This window comes from Rutidosis leptorrhynchoides, chromosome 9 (genome assembly GCF_046630445.1).
Source record: "Rutidosis leptorrhynchoides isolate AG116_Rl617_1_P2 chromosome 9, CSIRO_AGI_Rlap_v1, whole genome shotgun sequence".
Taxonomy (NCBI): Eukaryota; Viridiplantae; Streptophyta; class Magnoliopsida; order Asterales; family Asteraceae; genus Rutidosis; species Rutidosis leptorrhynchoides.
Window position 1 is genome coordinate 245,010,543 of NC_092341.1, and position 25,945 is coordinate 245,036,487.

The 25,945-nt window shown below is 35.8% G+C and overlaps 1 protein-coding gene across 1 annotated transcript; it reads right to left on the reverse strand.

Moving 5' to 3' along the window:
- Positions 1 to 4,246: 4,246 nt before the first annotated feature.
- LOC139868642 (uncharacterized) lies at positions 4,247 to 25,937 on the reverse strand. The gene is made up of 2 exons (XM_071856974.1): positions 25,146 to 25,937; positions 4,247 to 4,477 (listed from the first exon to the last, which is right to left on the reverse strand). The coding sequence occupies exons 1-2, from the start codon at positions 25,935 to 25,937 to the stop codon at positions 4,247 to 4,249; spliced, it is 1,023 nt and encodes a 340-aa protein (XP_071713075.1).
- Positions 25,938 to 25,945: the final 8 nt, after the last annotated feature.

The following is a 25,945-nucleotide window of genomic DNA, read 5'->3' on the forward strand; positions in this document are numbered from 1 at the left end:
GGGTGGTGATAATACTTGATATAATCACAATGATGATGAAACCGTAGATAATAATGGTGATGATAGTAATTTGATGATGATGATCACTATGAAGAAGAAGCAAAAACGGTTAAATAGGATATATGTTTTAGGATGTGGATTAAAACAGAAGTGGGGAGCAGAGCAGATGGTAGGGTGTGTATTGGTTAAACGAGAGGCCTCGGGTTCGAACCCGAATCAAGGCAGTTTATTTTTAGTTTTTCTCATTTGAGGTAGTTTATTTATTACTTAGTATTATAATTATTATTATTATAAGAAAAATCATTTTTTTATTATTATTAGTATACACTAATATTAAAATTATCATTTTTTATTAAAAGTATTATTTTTATTAAAGTTATCATTTTATCATTAATATTAAAAGTATTTTTTTTTTCTTTCTATTATTATTATTATTATTATTATTATTATTATTATTATTATTATTATTATTATTATTATTATTATTATTATTATTATTATTATTATTATCATTTCTAATATTATTTTAGTATTAATATAATTTTAACAAACAAAAGATGTATATACATATATATACAAAAACGTATTAAATACATATAATATAACAAAATTAATATTTTTATTTATTTTAAATATATAAAATAAATATATGAAACATATAGGTTATTAATATAAAAATTATATAACTAATAAATTCTTATATAATATAAATCTGTTCGATTACAATTATGTGTGTTAATATATACATAAATGATATAGGTTCATGAATCCGAGGTCAACCTTATACTTGTTAAATGACGTCATATGTATTTTTACTACAAAATACAGTATGGTGAGTTCATTTGCTCCCTTTTACTCTTTACATTTTTGGGACTGAGAATACATGCGCTGTTTTTACAACTGCTTTATTAATTGCTTTTGAAATATATTTTGAGCTGCGAATACATGAAATGTTTTTATAAATGTTTGACGAGATAGACACAAGAAAACCATTCCTCGAATGAATTATTATACAGACAGAAGTTCTGCGGATTATTATTGAATTATGTGGACATGATAATTGCCACCATTGAATTATGTGGACATGATAATTGCCACCATTGAATTATGTAGATATGATAATTGCCACCATTGAATTATGTGGACATGATAATTGCCACCAGTTGATGTGAATGTTATATATCGAGAGAATGATTTTATACACAGGTTATGTGTATGTTATTTTTGTGCACAAGATATGTGTACGGTTACTTTGATTTATGAAAATGGTTTCGTACATGAGAAAGATGTACTGTATTTAAAAGATATAGCATGTACATTACAGGTGGGTATAGGATTCGGGCCCATTTGTACCATGCAGCATTTAAATTTTGTGGTCTATCAAAATGATGAATTTTATTGTTTTAAGATAAACCTATGAACTCACCAACCTTTTGGTTGACACTTGAAAGCATGTTTATTCTCAGGTATGAAAGAAATCTTCCGCTGTGCATTTGCTCATTTTAAGGACATTACTTGGAGTCGATCATCGCTCTGGGATCAAATGTTGATGACTTCGTCCAGATGGATTAGGACGGGTCACTACACACTCACACTTTTATGAACTCATATTTACACAATTGGAATACACACTCGTTGAGGTACACACACAATTTATGAAACACACGCACACATTTGAATTATTTGGGAGAGACGAACTTCGGTGAAAGTTCTTTAAAAGTTTGGATCCTTAGGGAAAATTGGATCTTTGAGAAAAAGTTTTAAGATTTTGAAAATGTCAATGCTAGTTTTTAAACTAGACAAGTTTTCCGGTTTTAACCTCAAATTCCGGTTGAGGGTAACTGAAAACCGAACTCTCAGTAGGCGATTAGCAAGCTATCCGCCCCCATGATTGTAGTATCATGGAACTCTTAACCGGATGCCCCCTGATGCGATATAAATATCGGTCTTGCATGTCAATTTGTACAATTTAGATCAAGGGTTAAAACTGCGAAGACTGAGCTATCGCGCGGGACAGATCCTGCTCCAGCTTATATACCGTAATCGGTTTTACACTGGACAGCTCCTTGAATTTACCCTACCAAGTTTATTTTCGGGTTTGAAAGTTCAAGACTTTCCTTTCCCACTGTACCTTATATCGTGAAATGATATTGGTATGAAATGACATAGTTTAGGAAGTTTGCTATATCAAGTAAGGCGGCATTCGGAAGACTTTACTTCCTTCAAGGATGGACTAGATGCATCCTTTCCGTTTAGTGACTTTTATTTCTTTTATTTCCAAGCCAAAAGTACTTTAATCGTTTTAACTTTGCAAAACTTTGTGATAATAATTCGAAAAGATTAGTAACATCCCCCACGCTTGGCTTTTCGCTAATACTTTTAGTTCAAAATTTTAAAATTTTTCATAAAATGCGACAATAAGCCAAGTTGCATTGCATATCCGAGAGAATTACCCCCTCCCCCACATTTAAGAATAAGTAAGGCCCTCATTACTTAAAATCAGAAATAATTTAAAAATTCACGAGGGCATTAGTGTGAAAAGAGTTCGAAAAACATTGGCATAAAGCCGGAGATCGTGAAATGTAGGTGAGCGATGGTACTTCGCTGAACTTAATGCCAGCATAAGAACATCGTTCATTCCTTGATCTCTATCACAAATTCCAAATTGATTGTACTTCGCTGAACTTAATGCCATCATCACTAAACCTTAACAATAAGAAATAAACAAACACACAAAATAAAATAGATAAAAGTGGTGTATTTAACACAACCACCACAAACGTCAAGCGTACAACATAAATATTCTAATTATTACACACCATTGTTTTAAAAGAAACAATTCTGAAAATTACCAAAAGGTTACCAAATAGGGCACATGAGCCCTCTAATTGTCACCAAATAAGTTACCAAAAGGCCAGCTGGAGTAGGTGCCCGAACCATCATTCCTATGTCTTCCCTATGAGTATTGCTCCTCAAAGCGTCTTTGTGCATCTTGCATGGCCGCTTGTTCCTCATATAACGGAGGACTAGGAATTCGGTTTGGTGTGTGGTAATAGGTCAGATGTTAGTAGGAAGTAGCATAATATTCTTGTGGGTTTTGCATATATAAACCAACATTATGGCGAAGCCAATCGCCCCTGTAATTCCCCCACCTTTGGTCATACCTTACAGCCCTATTATGCTCGCGCTGCTCTTCATGATATTGGTTGAATTGTTGCCTTTGTTACTCATATTGGTCATCCCTGTTTTGATAACCTACCTGCATGTCATGAAAACCAGAAATTACTTCCTCCAACTCTTCTTCCCTTGACCTTTGTGTCCGCCTACGCCTTCGCCTTTGAGCTTGTGGTAACTCTTCTTCAGTTTCAGGTTCTTCCATGCGAACCTCTTCCTACACATCATCTCTTCCAACACCGCTACCACCCGCTTCATGATCATGGGCACGTGGTGGTTTGTTTACCCTCGGGACAAATGGAATAAGCCTTTGATGATTATTATAGCTTAAAAATTCTGCATTCAAATAATAAGTCTTGTTTAAAGGCTTCATTGTTGTACTGTTTGGAATCAACCGAGATAAATCGACACCAAAATGCCTAGCAATCTGGGTGATGTAATGCCCGCCAACAATCTAATTCAACCCTCTATCTCCCCTCGAATTATCAAGATAACCCGCCAACGTAGATGGAATGTCGACACTGCTTTGGTTGTAGATTTTGTCTACAAGAAAAACATCGAGACGTGTTACCTTATTTGTGCCATGTTTTCTTGCATTAAACATACATGCAACTAGCCGATGAAGCATTCTTTTGTCTTTATCATTTATATCGGTAAACTTGCTTAGGCTAGAGGAGAATTGAGTGTCGCTCATATCGTTCCAAAACGGGCGTGGATCATAAGAATCGTCATAATACTCGGATGACCGTAAATAAGCATTGAGTTGGTCATCATCTAGTTTGATATACAGCTCGAATATTCGAGCAAGCTCAATTTGACTAAGTGCCCGATCGATCCCACCTAAACAAAATCTCATGAAGTTTTGATTTGTCGGGTCCATAATGAGATCAAAACGTAAAGATGCTATGAACTCTTTGCATAATTGCGGGTATATGACATCATTGAACCGCATAATTCTTTCCCATGCCCTGATTGTTATTAACCTGCCCGTTAAAATCCAGTATTTGACCTCCAACATTCTCGACACTCTATCATATTCTCGTGCTTCTACCAATGGAGCCGGGTCAAAATACTACATGGCATCACATGATTTGTTCTCTACCCAATTATATGCACTTGCGTAATTCGGATGGTCTCGGACATAAGCTAACCAAATCCTCGGATCATTTTGATCCGGTGATCCTTCGGGTGAAGGTTGTCGTTCATTTGGTGGAGAATTTTGTTCATCTGAAGAATCTTGTTCTTCTCGGTACCGGTGTGAAGGTTCTTCTTGTCGTTGATTTACCCTTGATCTAAAGTTGTACTGCACACATAAAACATACACCAAAACAAAAGAGGCGCATAGAAAATAGTATGCATTAGTGTGAGTTTATCATAAATCAAGTATATGTTCAAAAATACATATAGCACATAATTATGTTAATTATTCATGTAAACATTTTCTCAAAAGATCCAAGATTAACATAACTAGTCTAGCGTTTTAGAAACCAAATTTGAACATGAACCTCATATCATTCTCATCCCTTTAACAAACTATCACATTAGACACAAAGTAATGGAAACTTAAAAATTTTCAAGAATTTATATCAATTAAGAATCAAAACATGTTAGATTTCCAAAACATGAACCATGTCATGCTCAAAATGTGATACATACTTATGAAGTACACAAATTATCTCAAACATTCACAAACACTTAGCTAGGAACCAAATTCAACCAAATTCAAAGCTAAAATTCGGATTTAAATTCTACATAAACCCTAGAATCATGAATATACCCTAAAAACACAATGTAATATGATTTCAAGGCATACAAGGCAATTATAACAACCTAAAGCATGTTAATGTTTATAACAATTATCAATTCAAGAAAACCCACATAAATTTCTTAAACAATCCTAAAAATTAAGCATGAAATTGAATTATTGGAAAGAAAATTAAGTAGAATCATATGAACATACCCTAGGCATCTTGATTTAGGCTTTGATTTGAGAAGAATTGGTTAAAATTTGAAGAATTGAAATTAGGATTTGGAGTGTTTTAGTGAAAGAGAGCAAATGGATCTGCAATTTTTGGGTAAGGAATGAATGAAATCTAGTGCGTGGTGTTAAAGAGCAGATAAAATTGTGAACCCCACAAAAATTTGAAGCAGATCCGAGCTAAATGGGAGAGTGCACCGAGTGCACACTTATGGGTGCGCGGCGCGCACTAGTGCTCTGAGCTGAAAAACCTACTGACCAAGTTTTTACAAAGTGCGTTGAGCGCACATATGAGGGGTGCGCAGCGCGCACAGTTGTTTTTCAGGTATTTTCGAGTTTGGTCAGTACAGGGAGGTTGGTAACAGATTGGTGATCGTAATGATATTCAACAAAAATTAAAATCACTCAAAATCATTAAAAATCACGCAATCCTAATCCTAACATTTGTGAAGGTTTAAAATTGAGTCGCTTCACCCGACTCTCCCCCAAACTTTAGGTAGCTTTGGGGTTGAAAATGAGTTTTACCTCATCTTCAATGTTCATGGGTCTATCAACATATAGTTTGGCCTTGTGTCTATTTACCTTAAACGTATCACCCTTTGCATTCCTTAATTCCACCGTTCCATATGGAAAAACCTTGTTAACAACAAATGGTCCCATCCATCGGGACTTGAGTTTTCCAGGGAAAAGTTTAAATCGTGAGTTGAATAACAAAACACGATCACCCTCTTTAAAATCTTTCAGATTCTTAAGACAGTTATCGTGCCAAACTTTGGTCTTTTCCTTGTATATGAGCAAGTTTTCATAGGCGTTATGTCTCAACTCATCCAACTCATTTATTTATTTTAAACGAAGGTTTCCCGCGTCTTCAAGATCGAGATTACAAATCTTAAGAGCCCAATGTGATTTGTACTCTATCTCCAAAGGGAGATGGCATGCTTTCCCATAGACTAGGCGGTAAGGTGTGGTTCCAATAGGAGTTTTGTAGGCGGTTCTAAATGACCACAAAGCATCGTCAAGCTTCGTTGGCCACACCTTAGGATTGGATCCAACCGTTTTCTCAAGGATCCTTTTAAGTGCCCGATTCATATTTTCAACTTGCCCACTTGTTTGTGGGTGATAAGATGTAGAAATTTTATGGGTTATCCCATAGCATTTCAACACCTTTTCTAATTGGGTGTTGCAAAAATGGGTACCACGATCACTAATTAAAGCCTTCGTGGTACCGAACTGGGCAAAAACCTCTTTAAGAAAAGTTACAACAACTCGTGCATCGTTTGTGAGGAGAGCCTTTGCCTCCGCCCATTTTGATACGTAGTCAACGGCAACGAGTATGTATTGGTTGGAATGAGATTTTGGGAATGGTCCCATGAAATCAATGCCCTAAATATCGAAAACCTCACAAACTTGGATTATGTTTTGAGGCATTTCATCTCTTTGACTAATCTTTCCCGCCCTTTGGCAAGAATCGCATGATTTACATATTTGGTGGGCATCCTTGAAGATGGTAGGCCAATAAAAACCGGCCTCATAGATTTTTCTCCCCGTGATTTGGGGTCCGAAATGTCCACCAGTGGGACCAAGATGACATTAAAGAAGAATTTGGTTGCATTCTTCCCCGGAGACACATCGACGGATTGTCCCATCGGGACACCGTCTAAAGAGATACGGGTTTTCCCAAAAAATAGTATTTCAAGTCACTGAAAAATTTCTTCCGTTTTTGATGTGACATACCGGTTTCTAGGAATCCACCCACAAGATAGTTGGCTATGTCTACAAACCAAGGATCATCAACTTTCTCAATCCTCATGAGATTTTCATTAGGAAAATTATCTTGAATAACGGTCTCATGGAGAACCTCAAGATTTAGGTTCTCAAGGCGAGAAAGGTGATCGGCTGCTAGGTTTTCAGCCCCCTTTTTGTCTTTAATATCAATGTAGAATTCCTACAAAAGCAAGACCCAACGTATTAATCGGGGTTTAGCATCTTGCTTAGCAAGCAAGTACTTAAAGGCCGAGTGGTTCGTGTAGACAACCGTCTTTGCTAGTACCAAGTAAAATCAGAATTTGTTAAATGAAAAGACAATTGCCAGAAGTTCCTTCTCGGTGGTAGTGTAATTAAGTTGGGCTCCTTACAATGTTTTACTAACATAATAAATGGGCTAGAAATGTTTTTCAATTCTTTGCCCCAAGACGGCACCAATAGTAAAGTCACTCGCATCACACATAAGTTCGAATGGAAGTGACCAATTCGGTGATATGAGAATGGGTGATTGTGTGAGCTTTGCTTTAAGAAGATTAAAGGCGTTTAGACACTCATCTGTAAAGACAAATGGAGCTTCTTTCTCTAGAAGTTTGTTCATAGGGGTTACAATTTTAGAAAAATCTTTAATGAATCGACGGTAAAAATCGGCGTGCCCCAGAAAACTTCTTACACCTTTCACATTCGACGGTGGTGGTAATTTGGCTATGACTTCCACTTTAGCTCTATCCACCTCCAGACCTGCACAAGAAATTTTATGACCTAATACAATGCCCTCTCTTACCATAAAATGGCATTTTTCCCAGTTAAGCACAAGATTTGATTCTTCACACCTAATCAACATACGCTCAAGATTATTAAGACATGTGTCAAAAGAATCACCGAAGACTGAAAAGTCATCCATGAATACTTCCATAAAGTCTTCAATCATATCATGAAAAATAGCTACCATACACCTTTGAAAGGTAGCAGGAGCATTGCATAAGCCAAAGGGCATACGTCGATAAGAGAAAGTACCATAAGGGCATGTAAAGGTAGTTTTCTCTTGGTCCTCGGGTGCTATAAGGATTTGGAAATATCCCGAGAAACCGTCAAGAAAACAATAAAAGTTCTTTCCTGCTAACCTTTCCAACATTTGATCAATGTAAGGAAGGGGAAAATTGTCTTTTCGGGTAGCATCATTTAATTTTCTATAATCAGTACATACCCTCCAACCCATGACAGTCCTAGTGGAAATTAATTGGTCATTTTTGTTGGTGATAATGGTCATGCCACCCTTTTTGGGTACACATTGGACCGGACTCACCCAAGAACTATCCGAAATTGGGTAGATAAGACCCGCATCAAGGAGTTTGACAATCTCCTTTTTAACGACTTCTTGCATATTAGGGTTCAGTCACCTTTGTCTTTGTGCACATGGCTTATAGTTATCTTCCATTAATATCTTATGTGTACAATAAGAGGGACTTATACCCTTGATGTCATGAATTTTCCATGCTAGAGCCGGTTTATGGGCTTTTAACATGGAAACAAGTTTAGATTTCTCACTTACAGAGAGTTCAGATGAAATGATAATAGGGAGAATAGAATCCTCTTGAAGGTAAGCATATTCCAAGTGACTTGGAAGTGGCTTTAGTTCCAAAACGGGAGGTTTCTTCAATCGATGTTTTATATCGGTACTCATTTTTTAATTTCAACTTTCTGTATTCTTCATCATTTGGCTCATAACCGTTAGCCATCAAGGTGGTCAACATCTCCACTTCTTCCACCATGTTCTCTTCATCACCTTCTGCCAAAATGCATTCTCCCGAACCTTGCAATTCTGGAAATTCCTGCAACAACTCTGAATATGTGCCTACGGTTTGCAAATAATAACATTTATCATCAGTAGACTCGGGGTATTGCAAGGCATGGTCAACGGAAAAGGTAACCTTAATATCCTCAATTCTAAGGGTTAATTTCTGCCCATGAACATCTATCATAGCTCTTGCGGTATTGAGGAAAGGTCGACCCAATATAAGAGGCACACGTGTGTCCTCTTCCATGTCCAAAATTACAAAATCGGCCGGAAATACTAGGGTACCCACTTTTACTAACATATTCTCTAAAATTCCACGAGGAAATTTAACAGAGCGGTCTGTTAGTTGAATTGCCATTCGGGTTAGTTTTAGTACCCCGGAGTCTAGCTTAACATATAATAAATAAGGCATTAAATTTATGCTAGCCCCTAAATCCGCTAATGCTTTAATGCATTCCAAATCTCCTAGGAGATATGGTATGGTAAAACTCCTAGGATCTGCTAACTTTTTTGGTATTTTGTTCATCAAAATTGCGGAACAATTAGCATTCATGGTGACGGATGAAAGTTCCTCCATTTTCTTCCGATTAGTAAGTAAGTCTTTTAAGAACTTAGCATACTTGAACATACCTGAAATCACATCAATGAAATACATATTTATGTTAATTTGTTTAAACATATCTAGAAATTTTGACCTTTCGGCTTCGAGCCTTTCTTGTTGTTGTTTCCTTGAGTATAGGAGCGGTGGTTGATATGGCTTCACTACGAGTTTCTCACGTTCTTCCTTCTCAACCACCTGTTCCGGCTCCTTAACCGGTTCATCATTTTTGTTCAACGGAACACTGAAATCAGAATCTTCGGGCATTCTTGGAGCTTCGTATGCTAGACCACTCCGTGTGGTGATAACATTGGCGTGCTCATTTCAGGGGTTCTTATTAGTATCGCCCGGTAAACTCCCTGGTTTTCTTTCACTAAGTAAACTAGCTAAACCATTCATTTGCTTCTCTAAATTTTGAATTGAGGCTTGTTGGTTTCTAAACTAATGTTTGTTTTTCTCGTTCGTTTAGTTTATATTGGTGACAAGCTGGGTCTGAGATGCAATTAACTTCTCCAACAAACTCTCCATATTTGACTTTTTCTCTTCTTGTTGGGGTTTTTGATAAAAACCCGGAGTTTGTTGTTGGAACCCACTACTTGACCCTTGTTGGTAATTGGAATTTTGACCTTGAGGGTTGTAGGGGTTGTTGAAGTTTCGGTTAAATTGGGCTCTTCCTTGAAATTGATTATTATTTCTTTGGCTTATGAAAGCCACTTCTTCTTTTTGAGCCATTGTTAAACTGGCATCACAATCTTTTCCTAAATGGAGACCACCACAGTATTCACAACCTACCTTCATACTATGAATTTCCTTGGTGATTTTGTTCATGTTTCGAGCAACACCGTCTATTTTCACACTTAGGGAACTATGGTCATCATAAGCACCGGCGCTTTGGACTTGAGCATTACGAGTAATTGGTCGTTCTTGATGCCACTCATGAGAATAATCGGCTTGCACCTTGATTATCTCATAAGCCTCTTGCTCGATTTTGTCCATGAGTGAACCTCCGGCCGCTTGATCAATGGAAATTCGGGTTGCAACATCACAACCCTTGTAAAAAATTTGAACTTGTTGGAAGGTATCCAGACCATGGTTTGGACAACCTCTTAGCATTTTGGAAAACCGATTCCATACTTCATATAAGGTTTCCATCGGCTTTTGATAGAATTGGGTAATTTCTTTTTGGAGTCACGCGGACTTAGAAGCTAAAAAATATTTCTTAAGAAATTTTTCCATCATACCATCCCAAGTTTCTATCGTAGCCTCAGCCAATGAATCTAACCAACTTCGTGCTTCCCCGTGGAGTGTCCATGGGAATAGTCTTAAAAATATGGCCTGATCAGTGTCTGGTTTAAGTTTGAATAGAAGACATATCTCTTGAAAAAGACGAATATGTTCGTTTGCATCTTCATTCGGACCACCACCAAATTGACATCTGTTGTTAATCATTTAGAGAATAGGTCCTTTTATTTCAATTTTTTCTTCACCTGTGGGTGGAGTAATGGCACTACCTTGTCCAGTTCGGGTTTCTTTCATCTTGGCTGCCATTGATTATCTTGGTACCACCTGCCTTGCCTCTCCTTCCATTTCAAAATTTAGAGTATGAACTGGTTCACTAAATTCAGAGTATCTTGGCTTGGTTGTACTTGATTCTGAATTAAAAGTTTCTTGCTTTGATGAAGATTCAAAAAATTCAAGTACTTCTTTTGGGATCCTACCAAGCTTTCTATCAGGTTCTGTAAGCGGTGTAAGTAATGGAGAATCTGAACTTCGGGTATGTGGCATATGCACCCTAAAATCTGTCAATCACACAACTAACAAAACTATTAAATGCACCGATTCTATAAGTCTAATAATCAAAGACTATTAATAATTTAAAAAGAATTAAGAAACTACTTAATCACAAATTAGTTAACAATTCTATTTTGACACAAAACTGTCCCCAGCAGCGGCGCCAAAAACTTGATGTGCAAAACGTGGTATATGAATTGTTATATGAAATAGTATGGAAAAATACCGATCAAAGATTGTTACACACTAACGGGCAGTGTACCCTATCGTGTAGTAGTATAAATAATGGTTTAGTTCCGTGTATCGTTTCAAGGACAGCTGTATTAGTCAAACTAGAATTAGAAACTATATTATGATTAACTAAGTAAATGAAACTTAAAGGTACAAAATATTATGTTTTGCCCTTTTACGATGGGCGAATCAAGTGATGAATAAGATTAAAAGACAATATTTTTGGTATTTTAAGTTTATGAAAGTAAAAGATAGTTTTGATATCAAATTAAGAAAATATGCTCATCTAGACTTTTTACCCTTAATGTTGAATGTTATTTAGGATTAAGATCGGATTGATTAGTTATGCACGAGAACTAATTAATTGGTTCACCAAGAGTAGTCTTGCGCAAACACTCAAACGGGATTACACGACGCAAGTGATGTTCTTGTCATCTAAGACCTCCTATTTGTAATCAACCAATTCTACTAGTTTGAAGACTTGAAGAATGATCAAGTCAATGGTGTGTTGTACATGATCCACTCCTATATCAACTAAAGGTTTAACTTAGTTCATTCCCTTTGTCCGGTTAAATGCTCAATTCACCCAACCCAAGTAATCAATTAAGTGTAATAATAAGATCCCTATAAACGTCACTAGATAAGGCAAATCACTAACACATGTTAATTAATGGAACTAGGTAGTTGAAAGTGTGTATAACAGATTCTAAGGAATTGGTCATTCTCCTAGACAATTACACATACTAATTAAGCTATTCCAAAGTATCTACAAGAGTCGTTCTTACATTCTTATGTAAATTAACCATTTGAACTCAACTTATCCCTTTTGGTAAAATACGGATAAACACATGTCGTTAGGTGTAAATCAATACATTAACTTAACAAGATGATGTTTCTTAATCAAATGAACATATCAACTAGTTGAATAGAAAGGATTAAACTTAACAAGAATGGTTCTTGTATTCAAACATCAAACTATCGTGCATAATAACAATCAATCAATAGTAAACATTCAATATTTCGGTTATTTATCTAGATGAACATAAAATGAACTAGCCAACAATCATGCTTGAAAACTTAAACAAAACAGTAACAAAGATAGAATTCATTGTAAATGCAAGATTGACCTTTTAGGAGTAATCTTGGATTAAGCTCTTGAATGATCCTTGATTCTTCAATGATTTGAGTGCTTAGATGCACTTTGATAAGCCCAAGAATTACTATGATTCGTATGTTTTTGTCTCTGAACAGAAAGGAAACTGGTGTCCAAGAAATGAAGCTGGAAATGGAATTAAATAAGTTGAACAGTTGTTGAAAAGTACTGTGCGCGGCGCGCACAGTAAGGGTGCGCTAAGCGCACTCTTCACCTACTCCACTTTTTCTTTACAGCTCGACATCGCACATTCAAATCTACTTTTCTGGTAAAAGTGCGCGTTGGGGTGCGCTGAGCGCACTACTGTGCGCGCCGCGCACATAGCTTGGCGCACTTTGGTTTTGGCCAAGAAATCTTCTGATCAAATTTATACATAGTGCGCTGAGCGCACCCTTTGTGGTGCGCTGAGCGCACCCTTCTGTCTTTGGATTTCTGGTCTTGGTTTCGATATCTGAGCTGTATCATACATAATCTTCCATATTTCTTCAAGTTTACAATGATTCTAGACTATATTACAATAATATGAGATACAAACGGATTTACTATGTTTACATACAAAATAAACAACAATAGGACGTGATATTACGACTAAAGATATGACTAATTTGAGTAATATCAAGTTTATAGTCGAAAATACAGGTTACAAGTCGTTTTTGTAAAGGTAGTCATTTCAGCCGAAAGAACGACGTCTAGATGACCATTTTGGAAAACATACTTCCACTTTGAGTTTAACCATGATTTTTGGATATAGTTTCATATTCATAATAAAAATCATTTTCCCAGAATAATAGCTTTTAAATCAAAGTTTATCATAGTTTTTAATTATCCAAACCAAAACAGCCCCCGGTTTTACTACGACGACGTATATCCGATTTTACGGCGTTCTTCGTGTTTCCAGGTTTTAAATCATTAAGTTAGTATATCATATAGATATAGAACATGTGTTTAGTTGATTTTAAAAGTTAAGTTAGAAGGATTAACTTTGTTTGCAAACAAGTTTAGAATATACTAAACTATGTTCTAGTGATTACAAGTTTAAATCTTCGAATAAGATAGTTATATATATATGAATCAAATGATGTTATGAACATCATTACTACCTCAAGTTTAGTAGGTAAACCTACTGGAAGTGACAAGAAATGATCTAGCTTCAAAGGATCTTGGATGGCTTGAAAGTTCTTGAAGTAGGATCATGACACAAAAACAAGTTCAAGTAAGATTATTACTCGAATTAAGATAGTTTATAGTTATAGAAATCGAATCAAAGTTTGAATATGAATATTACCTTGAATAAGAAAGATAACCTACTGTAAATAACAAATGTTTCTTGATCTTAGATGATTACTTGAAATGGATTAGAAAGCTTGGAAGTAAACTAGTAAACTTGAAAGGATTTTTGAAGTGTTCTTCCTATGATGATTATAGCTTGATTCTTGAAGTAATTTTTGATGAAGATGATGATTAGTTTACTGGAAAAATTTGTTCATAAGTGTGTGTAGGTGTTGAGAGAGAATTATAAAGAGAATTGGAAGTGAAATGGATTGATTGGTGAGTGGTGAATGATGAGTGGTGAGTGAGGTTAAAAGGAGTTCTAGTTAGTTGACTAGTTCATGGTAAAAGTTAAATTTGATTAGTCATGCATGACATAATCAAGAGTGGAATCCCATGCTAGTTCCTATTGGTATATACTCATAGTAAGTACGTCTAGAAGCTGTGTATAATACGGATACGAATACTGAATGAATACGAGTAGAATTATTGATGAAAATGAATGGAAATGTAATTGTAAGCATTTTTTCTAAGTAGAATTACTTTGATATGTGTCTTGAAGTATTTCAAAAGTGTACTAATACATCTTAATACACTACATGTATATTCATTTTAACTGAGTCGTTAAGTCATCGTTAGTCGTTACATGTAAGTGTTGTTTTTGAAAGCTTTAAGTTAACGATCTCATTTAATGTTGTTGAAAGCTTTAAATCAAAATTTTAACACATTTTTAATAAAGCGATGTTAACCCAAACAAAAAAAATTCCGAGCTGACCTGGCAGCTCGATCCCAGCCAGGGGCTCTGCCCCTTAGACCCTGCCAGGGGTTGCCACCACTTGGACCCCGCTATCAGGGCCGCTTCCCCCGAACCCCCGTCATAATCAAGATAAGTTCAAACAAGTGTACACTCCACACTTTCCCAAAACTTGTTCGATATTTATCAAGGTTATTTTGGTTAACAAATTAATCCCATTACACTTAAATCATATTGGTGACACAAATCACCAACAATGAATATATCATAATATGATACATATGTATTTAGTAAGGCGTTGCTATAACGATAATCGTTATATATATCGTTTCGAGTTTCATAATTCAATAGTCTCATTTTATGTATATAACTCATTGTTAATATACTTAGTGAGATACTTACTTTTCATAATATCATGTTAGCTATATACATATCCATATATATATATATATATATATATATATATATATATATATATATATATATATATATATATATATATATATCATCATATAGTTTTTACAAGTTTTAACGTTCGTGAATCGCCGGTCAACTTGGGTGGTCAATTGTCTACATGAAACCTATTTCAATTAATCAAGTCTTAACAAGTATGATTGCTTAACATGTTAGAAACATTTAATCATGTAAATATCAACTTCATTTAATATATATAAATATGGAAAAGTTCGGGTCACTACAGTACCTACCCGTTAAATAAATTTCGTCCCGAAATTTTTAAGCAGTTGGAGGTGTTGATGCATCTTCTGGAAATAGGTGCGGGTATTTCAGCTTCATTTGATCTTCACACTTCCAGGTGAACTCGGGTCCTCTACAAGCATTCCATCGAACCTTAATGATTGGTATTTTATTTTGCTTAAGTCCTTTAACCTCGCGATCCATTATCTCGACTGGTTCTTCAATGAATTGAAGTTTTTCATTGATTTGGATTTCGTCTAAAGAAATAGTGAGATCTTCTTTGGCTAAGCATTTCTTCAGATTCGATACGTGAAAAGTATCATGTACACCGGCGAGTTGTTGAGGTAATTCAAATCGGTAGGCTATTGGTCCGACACGATCTATAATCTTGAATGGTCCAATGTACCTTACATTTAGTTTCCCATGTTTACAAATCGAACAACGCCTTTCCAAGGTGAAACCTTAAGCATGACCATTGATGTGCGTAGAGGTGTATACGAAATAGTTATATTTTTACTACAAAATACTATTAAATACGATACAATTTTACACAAGTTATTTATTTATTTATTGAGTGGATATACCTAAACCTTTCTACAACACTTATAGGCAGTGTACCTAATCGTACAGTAGTGTAGTTTTTAGTAAGTCCGGTTCATTCCACAGGGAGCTAGCCAAGTTTAACGCTATATTTTTAAAAACTATATTTGTATATAAATATATTTGGTTATAAGTAGTATTATTATTATAAAAGGGGGTTTTTACCATTTAATGACTGGTTTGTCGATTTTAAAACTTTAGTCGCAGTTAAAACCTAATGTAAAATATTAAAAAAAATATAACTTAATTTAAAGCGTAAAGTAAATAACGATAATGAAATTGCGATAAATAAAAGTGCGATAAATAAAATGACAATAAATAAAATTGCGATAATTAAAAAGTACGATAATTAAAATGACAATAAATTAAAGTGCGATAATTAAAAGTGCAATTAAATATGAAATAAAGGAATTATGCTTATTTAAACTTCCGTAATCATGATGTTTGACGTGTTGATTTTAGTTTATTACCATGGGTTAATTGTACTTTGTCCTGAATTATTCAATATGTCCATCTGGTTTTTGTCCATATCAGTCCATCAGTCATAAATATAAAGTGCGAGTGTCCTCGTCAAATTATCCTTATATTCGAAGTAAAATATTCCAACTAATTGGGGACTTAAACTATAATTATACCAATTTTCCTTGAATATAATTCACCCCTGTTTTAATAAGTCCATTAACTATTAATCCATCCAGTGTCCGATTAAATGAACGATTATTAGTACTTATAAATATCCCGCCCATCGTGTCCGATCGAGTGTATGTGGTTATTTATAGGTACGTCCAATTGTAAATCTTTATATTAAATTAACAAACTATCATTTAATTAAACATATATAAAGCCCATTAATAGCCCATAGTCTAGTTTCCACAAGTGTCGTTCTTTTGTCCAAACCCCAATTATGGTACAAAGCCCAATTACCCCGTCTTTAATATTTAGCCCAACATCATGATTACTTCGGCTTAAATAAGCATAATAATAACTTAGCTATGACACATTAATTTAAAAAGGTTGAACATAACTTACAATGATTAATAATAGCGTAGCGTTACACGGATAGAATTTCGACTTACACACTTACAACATTCGCTAACATACCCTTATTATTATTAAGATTAAAATTAAAATTATAAATATATATATATATATATATATATATATATATATATATATATATATATATATATATATATATATATATATATATATATATATATATATATGTATATATATATCGTAGAGTGAGAGATAGAAAAAGGATGTGTGATATTCGGCCGAAAACTGCGAAATTTATAAGATGTCACCAGATTTTTTTCTCCATGCGATCGCATGAATATTGTTCTTCTTGGCCATGCGATCGCATGGCCTGGGATTCCAGCTCACAAATGTTTGTTTTCTTCTTGCCGACGGTTTTATTAAATAATATAATATATATATAATTTTAAGAATTAATTATATATTATATTATATTATATTCATGTGTATAGTTGACTTGTAATTTTTAGTCCGTTGCGTCGAGCGTTGAGAGTTGACTCTGGTCCCGGTTCTGGATTTTTGAACGTCCTTGCGTACTATTTAATATCTTGTACTTTACTTTTTGCGTCTTGTACTCTTGTAACTTCGAGACGTTTCTCATCAATAATTTGAACCACTTTGATTGTACTTTGTTCTTTTTAGCTTTTTGGTTATTTGCATCTTCAAATTGTCGAATCTGTCTTTTGTCTTCACCTTTTATTATTTAAACGAATATCACTTGTAAATAGAACAATTGCAACTAAAAGCTTGTCTTTCTTGAGGGATAATGCTATGAAATATATGTTCGTTTTTAGCATTATCAACTATGTCACCAATTTCAAATTCTATATCTTTTCTTTTACTATCTGCGTAGCTCTTTTGTCGACTTTGGACGGTTTTCAATCGTTGTTGAATTTGAATGATTTTCTCAGTAGTTTATTGGATTATCTCCGGACCCGTAATTTGTCTATCTCCGACTTCACTCCAACAAATCGGAGACCTGCACTTTCTACCATAAAGTGCTTCAAACGGCGCCATCTCAATACTCGAATGGTAACTGTTGTTGTAGGTAAATTCTGCTAACGGTAGATGTCGATCCCAACTGTTTCCGAAATCAATAACACATACTCGTAGCATGTCTTCAAGGGTCTGTATCGTCCTTTCACTTTGCCCATCAGTTTGTGGATGATAGGCAGTACTCATGTCTAAACGAGTTCCCAATGCTTGCTGTAATGTCTGCCAAAATCTTGAAACAAATCTGCCATCCCTATCAGAGATTATAGAGACTGGTATTCCATGTCTGGAGACAACTTCCTTCAAGTATAAATGTGCCAATTTTTCCATTTTATCATCTTCTCTCATTGGCAGAAAGTGTGCTGACTTGTTGATACGATCGACTATTACCCAAATAGTATCATAACCACTTGCAGTCCTTGACAATTTAGTAATGAAATCCATGGTAACGTTTTCCCATTTCCATTCTGGGATTTCGGGTTGTTGAAGTAGACCTGATGGTTTCTAATGTTCAGCTTTGACCTTAGAACACGTCAATCATTCTCCTACGTATCTAGCAATATCGGCTTTCATACCCGGCCACCAAAAGTGTTTCTTGAGATCTTTGTACATCTTTCCCGCTCCGGCATGTATTGAGTATCTGGTTTTATGTGCTTCCCTAAGTACCATTTCTCTTACATCTCCAAACTTTGGTACCCAAATTCTTTCATCCCTATACCGGGTTCCGTCTTCCCGAATATTAAGATGTTTCTCCGATCCTTTGGGTGTTTTATTCTTCAAATTTCCTTCTTTTAAAACTCCCTGTTGCGCCGTCTTTATTTGAGTATTAAGGTTAGTACGAATAATTATATTCATAGCTTTTACCCGTATAGGTTCTCTGTCCTTTCTACTCAAAGCGTCGGCTACCACATTCGCCTTCTCCGGGTGGTAACGAATCTCGAAATCGTAATCATTCAATAACTCAATCCACCTAAGCTGCCTAATATTCAGTTGTTTCTGATTAAATATGTGTTAGAGACTTTTGTGGTCGGTATATATAATACTTTTGACCCCATATAAGTAGTGCCTCCAAGTCTTTAATGCAAAAACAACAGCGCCCAATTCCAATTCGTGTGTTATATAATTCTGCTCGTGAATCTTCAATTGTCTAGACGCATAAACAATTACCTTCGTTCGTTGCATTAATACACAACTGAGGCCTTGCTTTGAGGCGTCACAATATATCACAAAATCATCGTTCCCTTCAGGCAATGACAATATAGGTGTCGTAGTTAACTTTTTCTTCAACAATTGAAACGCTTTCTCCTGCTCATCCTTCCATTCAAATTTCTTCCCTTAATGCGTTAATGCAGTCAAGGGTTTTGCTATTTTGGAAAAATCTTGGATGAACCTTCTGTAGTAACCAGCCAGTCCTAAAAATTGGCGTATATGCTTCGGAGTTTTCGGGGTTTCTCACTTTTCAACGGTTTCAATCTTTGCCGAATCTACTTGAATACCTTCTTTGTTCACTATGTGACCGAAGAATTGAACTTCTTCCAACCAAAATGCACACTTTGAAAATTTTGCGTAGAGTTGTTCCTTCCTCAATAATTCTAGCACTTTTCTCAAATGTTCTTCGTGCTCTTGATCATTCCTTGAGTAAATGAGTATGTCATCGATGAAAACAATGACAAATTTGTCAAGATATGGCCCACACACTCGGTTCATGAGGTCCATGAACACAGCTGGTGCGTTAGTCAATCCAAACGGCATAACCATAAACTCGTAATGACCGTAACGCGTTCTGAAAGCAGTCTTTGGAATATCATCCTCCTTCACCCGCATTTGATGATACCCGGAACGTAAATCGATCTTCGAATAAACCGACGAGCCTTGTAGTTGATCAAATATATCGTCGATTCTCGGTAATGGATAACGGTTTTTGATGGTAAGTTTCTTTAACTCTCGGTAGTCGATACACAATCTGAATGTACCATCCTTCTTTTTGACTAACAAACCCCCACGGTGATGTGCTTGGTCGTATAAAACCACGCTCTAAAAGTTCTTGTAATTGGCTTTGGAGTTCCTTCATTTCACTGGGTGGGAGTCTGTATGGAGCACGAGCTATTGGTGCAGCTCCTGGTACGAGATCTATTTGAAATTTAACAAATCGGTGTGGAGGTAGTCCCGGTAATTCTTTCAGAAATACATCGGGAAATTCTTTTGCGACGGGAATATCACTGATGTTCTTTTCTTGAGGTTTGACTTCTTCGATGTGTGCTAGAATGACATAGCAACCTTTTCTTATTAGTTTTTGCGCCTTCAAACTACTAATAAGATTTAACTTCACGTTGTTCTTTTCTCCGTACACCATTAAAGGTTTTCCTTTTTCGCGCATAATGCAAATCGCATTTTTGTAACAAACGACCTCTGCTCTTACCTTTTTCAACCAGTCCATGCCAATTATTACGTCAAAACTCCCTAACTCGACTGGTATTAAGTCAATCTTAAACGTTTCGTCAACCAGTTTAATTTCTCTATCCCTACATACTTTATCTGCTGTAATTAGTTTACCGTTTGCTAATTTGAGTAAAAATTTATTATCCAAAGGCATTAATGGACAATTTAATTTGGCACAAAAATCTCTACTCATATAGCTTCTATCCGCACGCGAATCAAATAAAACATAAGCAGATTTATCGTCAATAAGAAACGTACCCGTAACAAGCTCCGGGTCTTCCTGCGCTTCTGCCGAATTAATGTTGAAGACTCATCCACGGCCTTGCCCATTATTATTCCCTTGATTAGGGCATGCTTTGCTGAAATGGCCCGGCTTTTCGCATCCGTAACAAATAATGGAATTATTTGTTCTGTTATTTTTATATGCCTTTGTTCCATAGACATCACACTTCGTTACACTATGTCCGGTTCTATTACACTTGGTACACACTACTACACAGAACTTATCTGGATGATACCCTCCACACCTTAGACATTTATTGTTCTGATTGTTATTGCCATTGTTGTTATTGATTTGGTTGTTGTTGCGATTGTTATTGTTGTTAGGACGGTTATTGTGGTTGTTGTTGTTGTTAGGATAGTTGTTGTTGCGTTTGTTTTTGCGAAAAATGGGGCTATTGCAGCTGTGATTGCTGTGTTGGTTGTCGAAGCGATAGTTACTGTTGTTTTGTTGGTGACTCTTGTCACTGTTTTATTCCCACTTTCTCTTGACTTGTTTCGTGTTGGCTTCTTCGACCGCCTGCTCTTTAATTCTTCCCTCAATCTGATTTATGAGTTTATGAACCATTCGACTTGCTTTTTGTATGGAGGCGTGCTCGTGTGAACTCAAATCTTCTTGAATCCTTTATGGTAACCCTTTTACAAATGCGTCGATTTTCTCTTCTTCATCTTCGAACGCTCCCGGATACAATAGACACAACTCTGTGAATCGTCGTTCGTGGTAATATCAAATCCTTGTGTTTGTAACCCTCTAAGCTCTACCTTGAGCTTATTGACCTCGTTTCTGGGATGGTACTGCTCGTTCATCAAATGCTTGAATGTTGACCACGGTAGTGCGTAAGCAACATCTTGTCCCACCTGCTCGAGGTAGGTGTTCCACCATGTTAGCGCAGTACCTGTGAAGGTATGCGTAGCGTACTTTACTTTGTCTTCTTCAGTACATTTACTTATGGCAAACACCGATTCAACCTTTTCAGTCCACCGTTTTAATCCGATTGGACCCTCGGTTCCATCGAATTCCAAAGGTTTGCAGGCAGTGAATTCTTTGTAGGAGCATCCTACACGATTTCTTGTGAAATTAGTTCCACTGCTAGAACCAGAGTTATTGTTGTTATTTTGCATTGCAGCCTGCACTGCGGCTATGTTCGCAGGAAGGAAAACACTGAAGTCTTCCTCGCTCATGTTCAAGTTCTGATGAGTAGTAGGTGCCATTTCTTTCAAAAATAGCCAAAAGAATTAAGTTAATCATATAGAATATTAAGAGTAGTCAATAGTATTTCGTAGCATAATATGAACTTATTTATAAAAGCTTTTTCTTCATATTAGCGTTTTATAATTTTCCATTCGGGTAGTACCTACCCGTTAAGTTCATACTTAGTACCTAATATACAATTCAACTACTACAATTCTATATGAAAAACTGATTACAATAATATTTCGCATTCAAACTTATATACAATATTTTACAAATTTACAATACCACTATTTTACATATAACATAAAATATAGCACACAATATCTTTGATACAAGGCAATTGTGAAGACAATTCTAGTTAATACGCAAGTCGTTCAGGTCCTTGTAATGTTCTTTTAGGTCACTTCATTCATGGATGAAAGGTTTCCTCGTATTTATATATGTGTTTTTTTTTAAATAGTAATATCACATAATTACTTATTAATAACTCGATAAGGTTACATTATGTTGTAACTTTTCATTCATTTCATTATTTGTCATTTAGAGATTTTTTATTTTTTATTTCAAAAAGCAAGTGAATCATATATAAGAAAATGAAGAGCCCAATTTTCAGGAGGATGGGGGGCGGGGGGGCTAAAACCCTTACAAAGACTCGAGAAATATAACGAATACATGAACTAGAAGACATCTAAAAAACTATAAGTTGCGGAGTGAGCAACTACAAAATACACCCATCTAAAAAACTATAAGTTGCGGAGTGAGCAACTACAAAATACACTAGAAGACATCTAAAAAACTATAAGTTGCGGAGTGAGCAACTACAAAATACACCCGTTAGACAAGACACGACCATGGATCCGAGATCCAACCTAGCCAATTTATCTTCCGACTCGAAATCCATTCAAAGGATTTAAGTTGTATTTCCATTAAAAAAAAATTCTTAGCTTTCTCTAAAATTACTAAAGTTACCCATTGATCGTTGTAATTTTAAGGAATAGTCTGTATTTTAAAAATCTTTCAACTAGGGCTTCAAAAGTTAACCCGTTTAATAAACCTTTGTCAACTTTAGTTATAAGATTATGGTGTTGAGAAATTACGACCTCACTAATTCCCAACAAACATCCAATGAAAAACAGTAAAGAAATAAGAACAATCCACAACACAAGAATTTAACGGTAAAGATCATGGTGTTAAGTTGTCCAATGAAGCACACCACCTGGGTTCAATTCCTGGCTATGCCAAATTGTTCAAAAAGGGAGTGTGACTAGAGGTGCAATTCACCTGGTACCAGGTCTCGCATTCGGGGGCTTGATTACCCGAGGTTTTACCTTCTATGGGGGAGCCAATGTGCTCGTTCATAGGAGGGTTTCCTCGCTTACCAAAAAAAAGAAAAAAAAAAGAATTTAACGTGTAAACTCCAAAACAGGAGAAAAACCACGGACCTCCAAATAGAGAAATACACTATATCACAAATTGTTACAATGACAGAGACAAGTCTCTTAAGCCAATTACACTCTCTAAAGTATTTAACTAATACAACTCTCAAACAAGGGTAATAAAAAAAGAAATAATTAAATACTTAAAATGTATTGATTGGTGCAAGTTGGAATGATGTCCATGACCTCCTTTTATAACCAAGTCATCCACCTCCAACTTCTTCCTCCCACCGACGTGGGACAACATCATTTTATATTCAAAGAGGTTACGCCTCTTTTCTTCCATCTACCAATGTGGGACAAGTAACCATGTCATTTTTTTTATCAAAAATAAACCATCACATGGCGCTTAGATTTAACTTTCTTTTCGTTCGTACAAGTCTTAGCACACTAGTGAATGAAGAACCTTTATTCAAGATACACAACAGACGAAAATTCATGTGTATATTATGAACTGATTTTCTACTCGATAAAATCTCTAATGAAGCTAACTTCATTCAACGGATCTTGTGTAGACGTTTGATATTTTCAATTTATTTTATACTCCGTAATGAATAATGAAATGATGACGGTCACCTCTTATCCTTTCCGTCCATATTCATATTATCCTCTACTATTCTACAAGGTCCTTGCTCCTTACTTAAAATTAATATTAATATTAATATTTAATATTTATTATTTATATAAAAAATGTCATTCTATTAAAGATGAAATTACTCATCTATCGACATCTTTGCACATGAAAATGTAGCTACCCTTTTTTTCATCGAGTTACAACTTAATAGAGAAAACTACTCCATACTAGCTAAGAACACGCATCATTTCTTATGAATACTAGTGATCAATGCCCGTGCGTTACGTATACGTTGGCTTCTCTTGTATGGCAATTGGGGTTTGCGGTTGAACATGATACAATGTGTGGTTGTTTGTGATTAATCAATGTAGTAGGCTGCATAAATCGTTTGCACAAAACTGTTGGTATTTGACGAAGGGATCTGCCTAGTTGAATGTATTGTAGACTTTTACTGAATAATTTCAGGGAGGTCAGTGCCAACAATACAGTTGAAAACATGAATGCAAAATAACAAAAATTTAAAAATGTATCTCATCTTTTATCAAATTACACCAAGGTTTAATAGAATTACAAACAGGTTGAACACATCATAAAACAACCGAAAATGTTTACGCCTTTAGTGTCAAGTATGCTAAGCATTTTTCCTTCTCGCCGGACAGCAAAAAGACCTGGTAACCAACCTGAAATAGAATCAAAACAAACTAAGTTGGTTGCATAATTGTGGTTTTCTATATAAATGTTGTTCCACCATACCTCAAACAGAGTCGAAGCCCCGCTGAAGCAATACCCAGGTTTCACCAGTATAATGCGTTTTGAGAGATGTTTATTGACGTTTGCAATAACTTGAGTTTTAGCAGAATAAAAGTCCCCACAGGAGGTTAATTCTATAAATTGGCAAAGTATCATGCAATGAGGCCTAATAACACAAATACGTTGTGGGGCTCAACTTAACAAAATTACTTTACAATTTTAGTTACATAAAGTTTTAAACTATAATGCAGGTGGGCATAGTAACACAAATAAAGCGGATGGCTCATCCTTAGCAAATCAGTTTACAATGGTAGTGCTACGAAATCGCTAATTGTCGTGCAAGCAGGCCTAATATCACAAATACAGTCGAGGGGCGAATTTGGTAAAATCACTCTACAATTGGGCCAATACAGGTACAAATAATGAACCATATATTATAATGACGCTAATTTGGTGTAACCAAAAAATAAACAGAAACAATACATAAATATGGGAGAAGGGTAAGGGATGATAAACCTTTATATAACTTGATGTAGGCTTGAAAAAATTTCCTTGTAAACCACATTTCTTGTGTGGTCCTGCAACCCGTCTTTTACATCATTCACCATGACTATTTTCAGGCCGCTGAGGTTTGTTACCCGCGACAGTGCGACGTACAGCTGTCCGTGGCTGAAGACTGGTTTTGGCAAGTATACACCAACCAGATCGAGTGATTGTCCCTGGCTTTTGTTTATTGTCATTGCGTAACATGGCCTCACGGGAAACTGTATGCGTTGCATCACAAAAGGCCACTTTGATTGGGTAGAAGTTAGTACTATTCTGTGAATAATCACCATATTTCCTATATGGGACCCGGTAATGATGCGAGCTTGAATAACGAATTTTTGAAAGTCTGTTATGATAAGTCGGGTGCCATTACACAGGCCTGAGCTGGGAGACAAATTGAGTAACAACATGATCGGTTGGCCTATTTTTAGCTTCAGCTTGTGAGGAGGGACGCCGGGGAAATTCAGCTTATTTAAAAATTCAACCGGGTACGATTTTTGCTGCTCGAGTGCGTCTGTTGATCCCTTGCAAATTTCATCCGAGCTTTGAAATATCATACTTTCAGACTGTAGCTTTTTGAATATGTGTTTATTAATGTGGTCTGCGTCATCATTTCTTGGCGTCAAAATTGCCCTCTCTCGCAAATATTCTTCATCGTTATGTTTCTCCATGAAATTCGGGAAGATGGTGTCTGCAATAGCTTCAATTGGGGGTTTTTCAGATTTAACAATAAACTCTGCTGGAATTTTTATCCATGATGGTTCATCTTCCCCGTCTCTACAAACCGCAGGAACGTGCCCATCGCCAATATCAAGGACCCATTTATTGAATAACTTGTTTCGAGTATCCACATGACCATCAACAGTGTATTCATTGACCCTCATAATTCGTG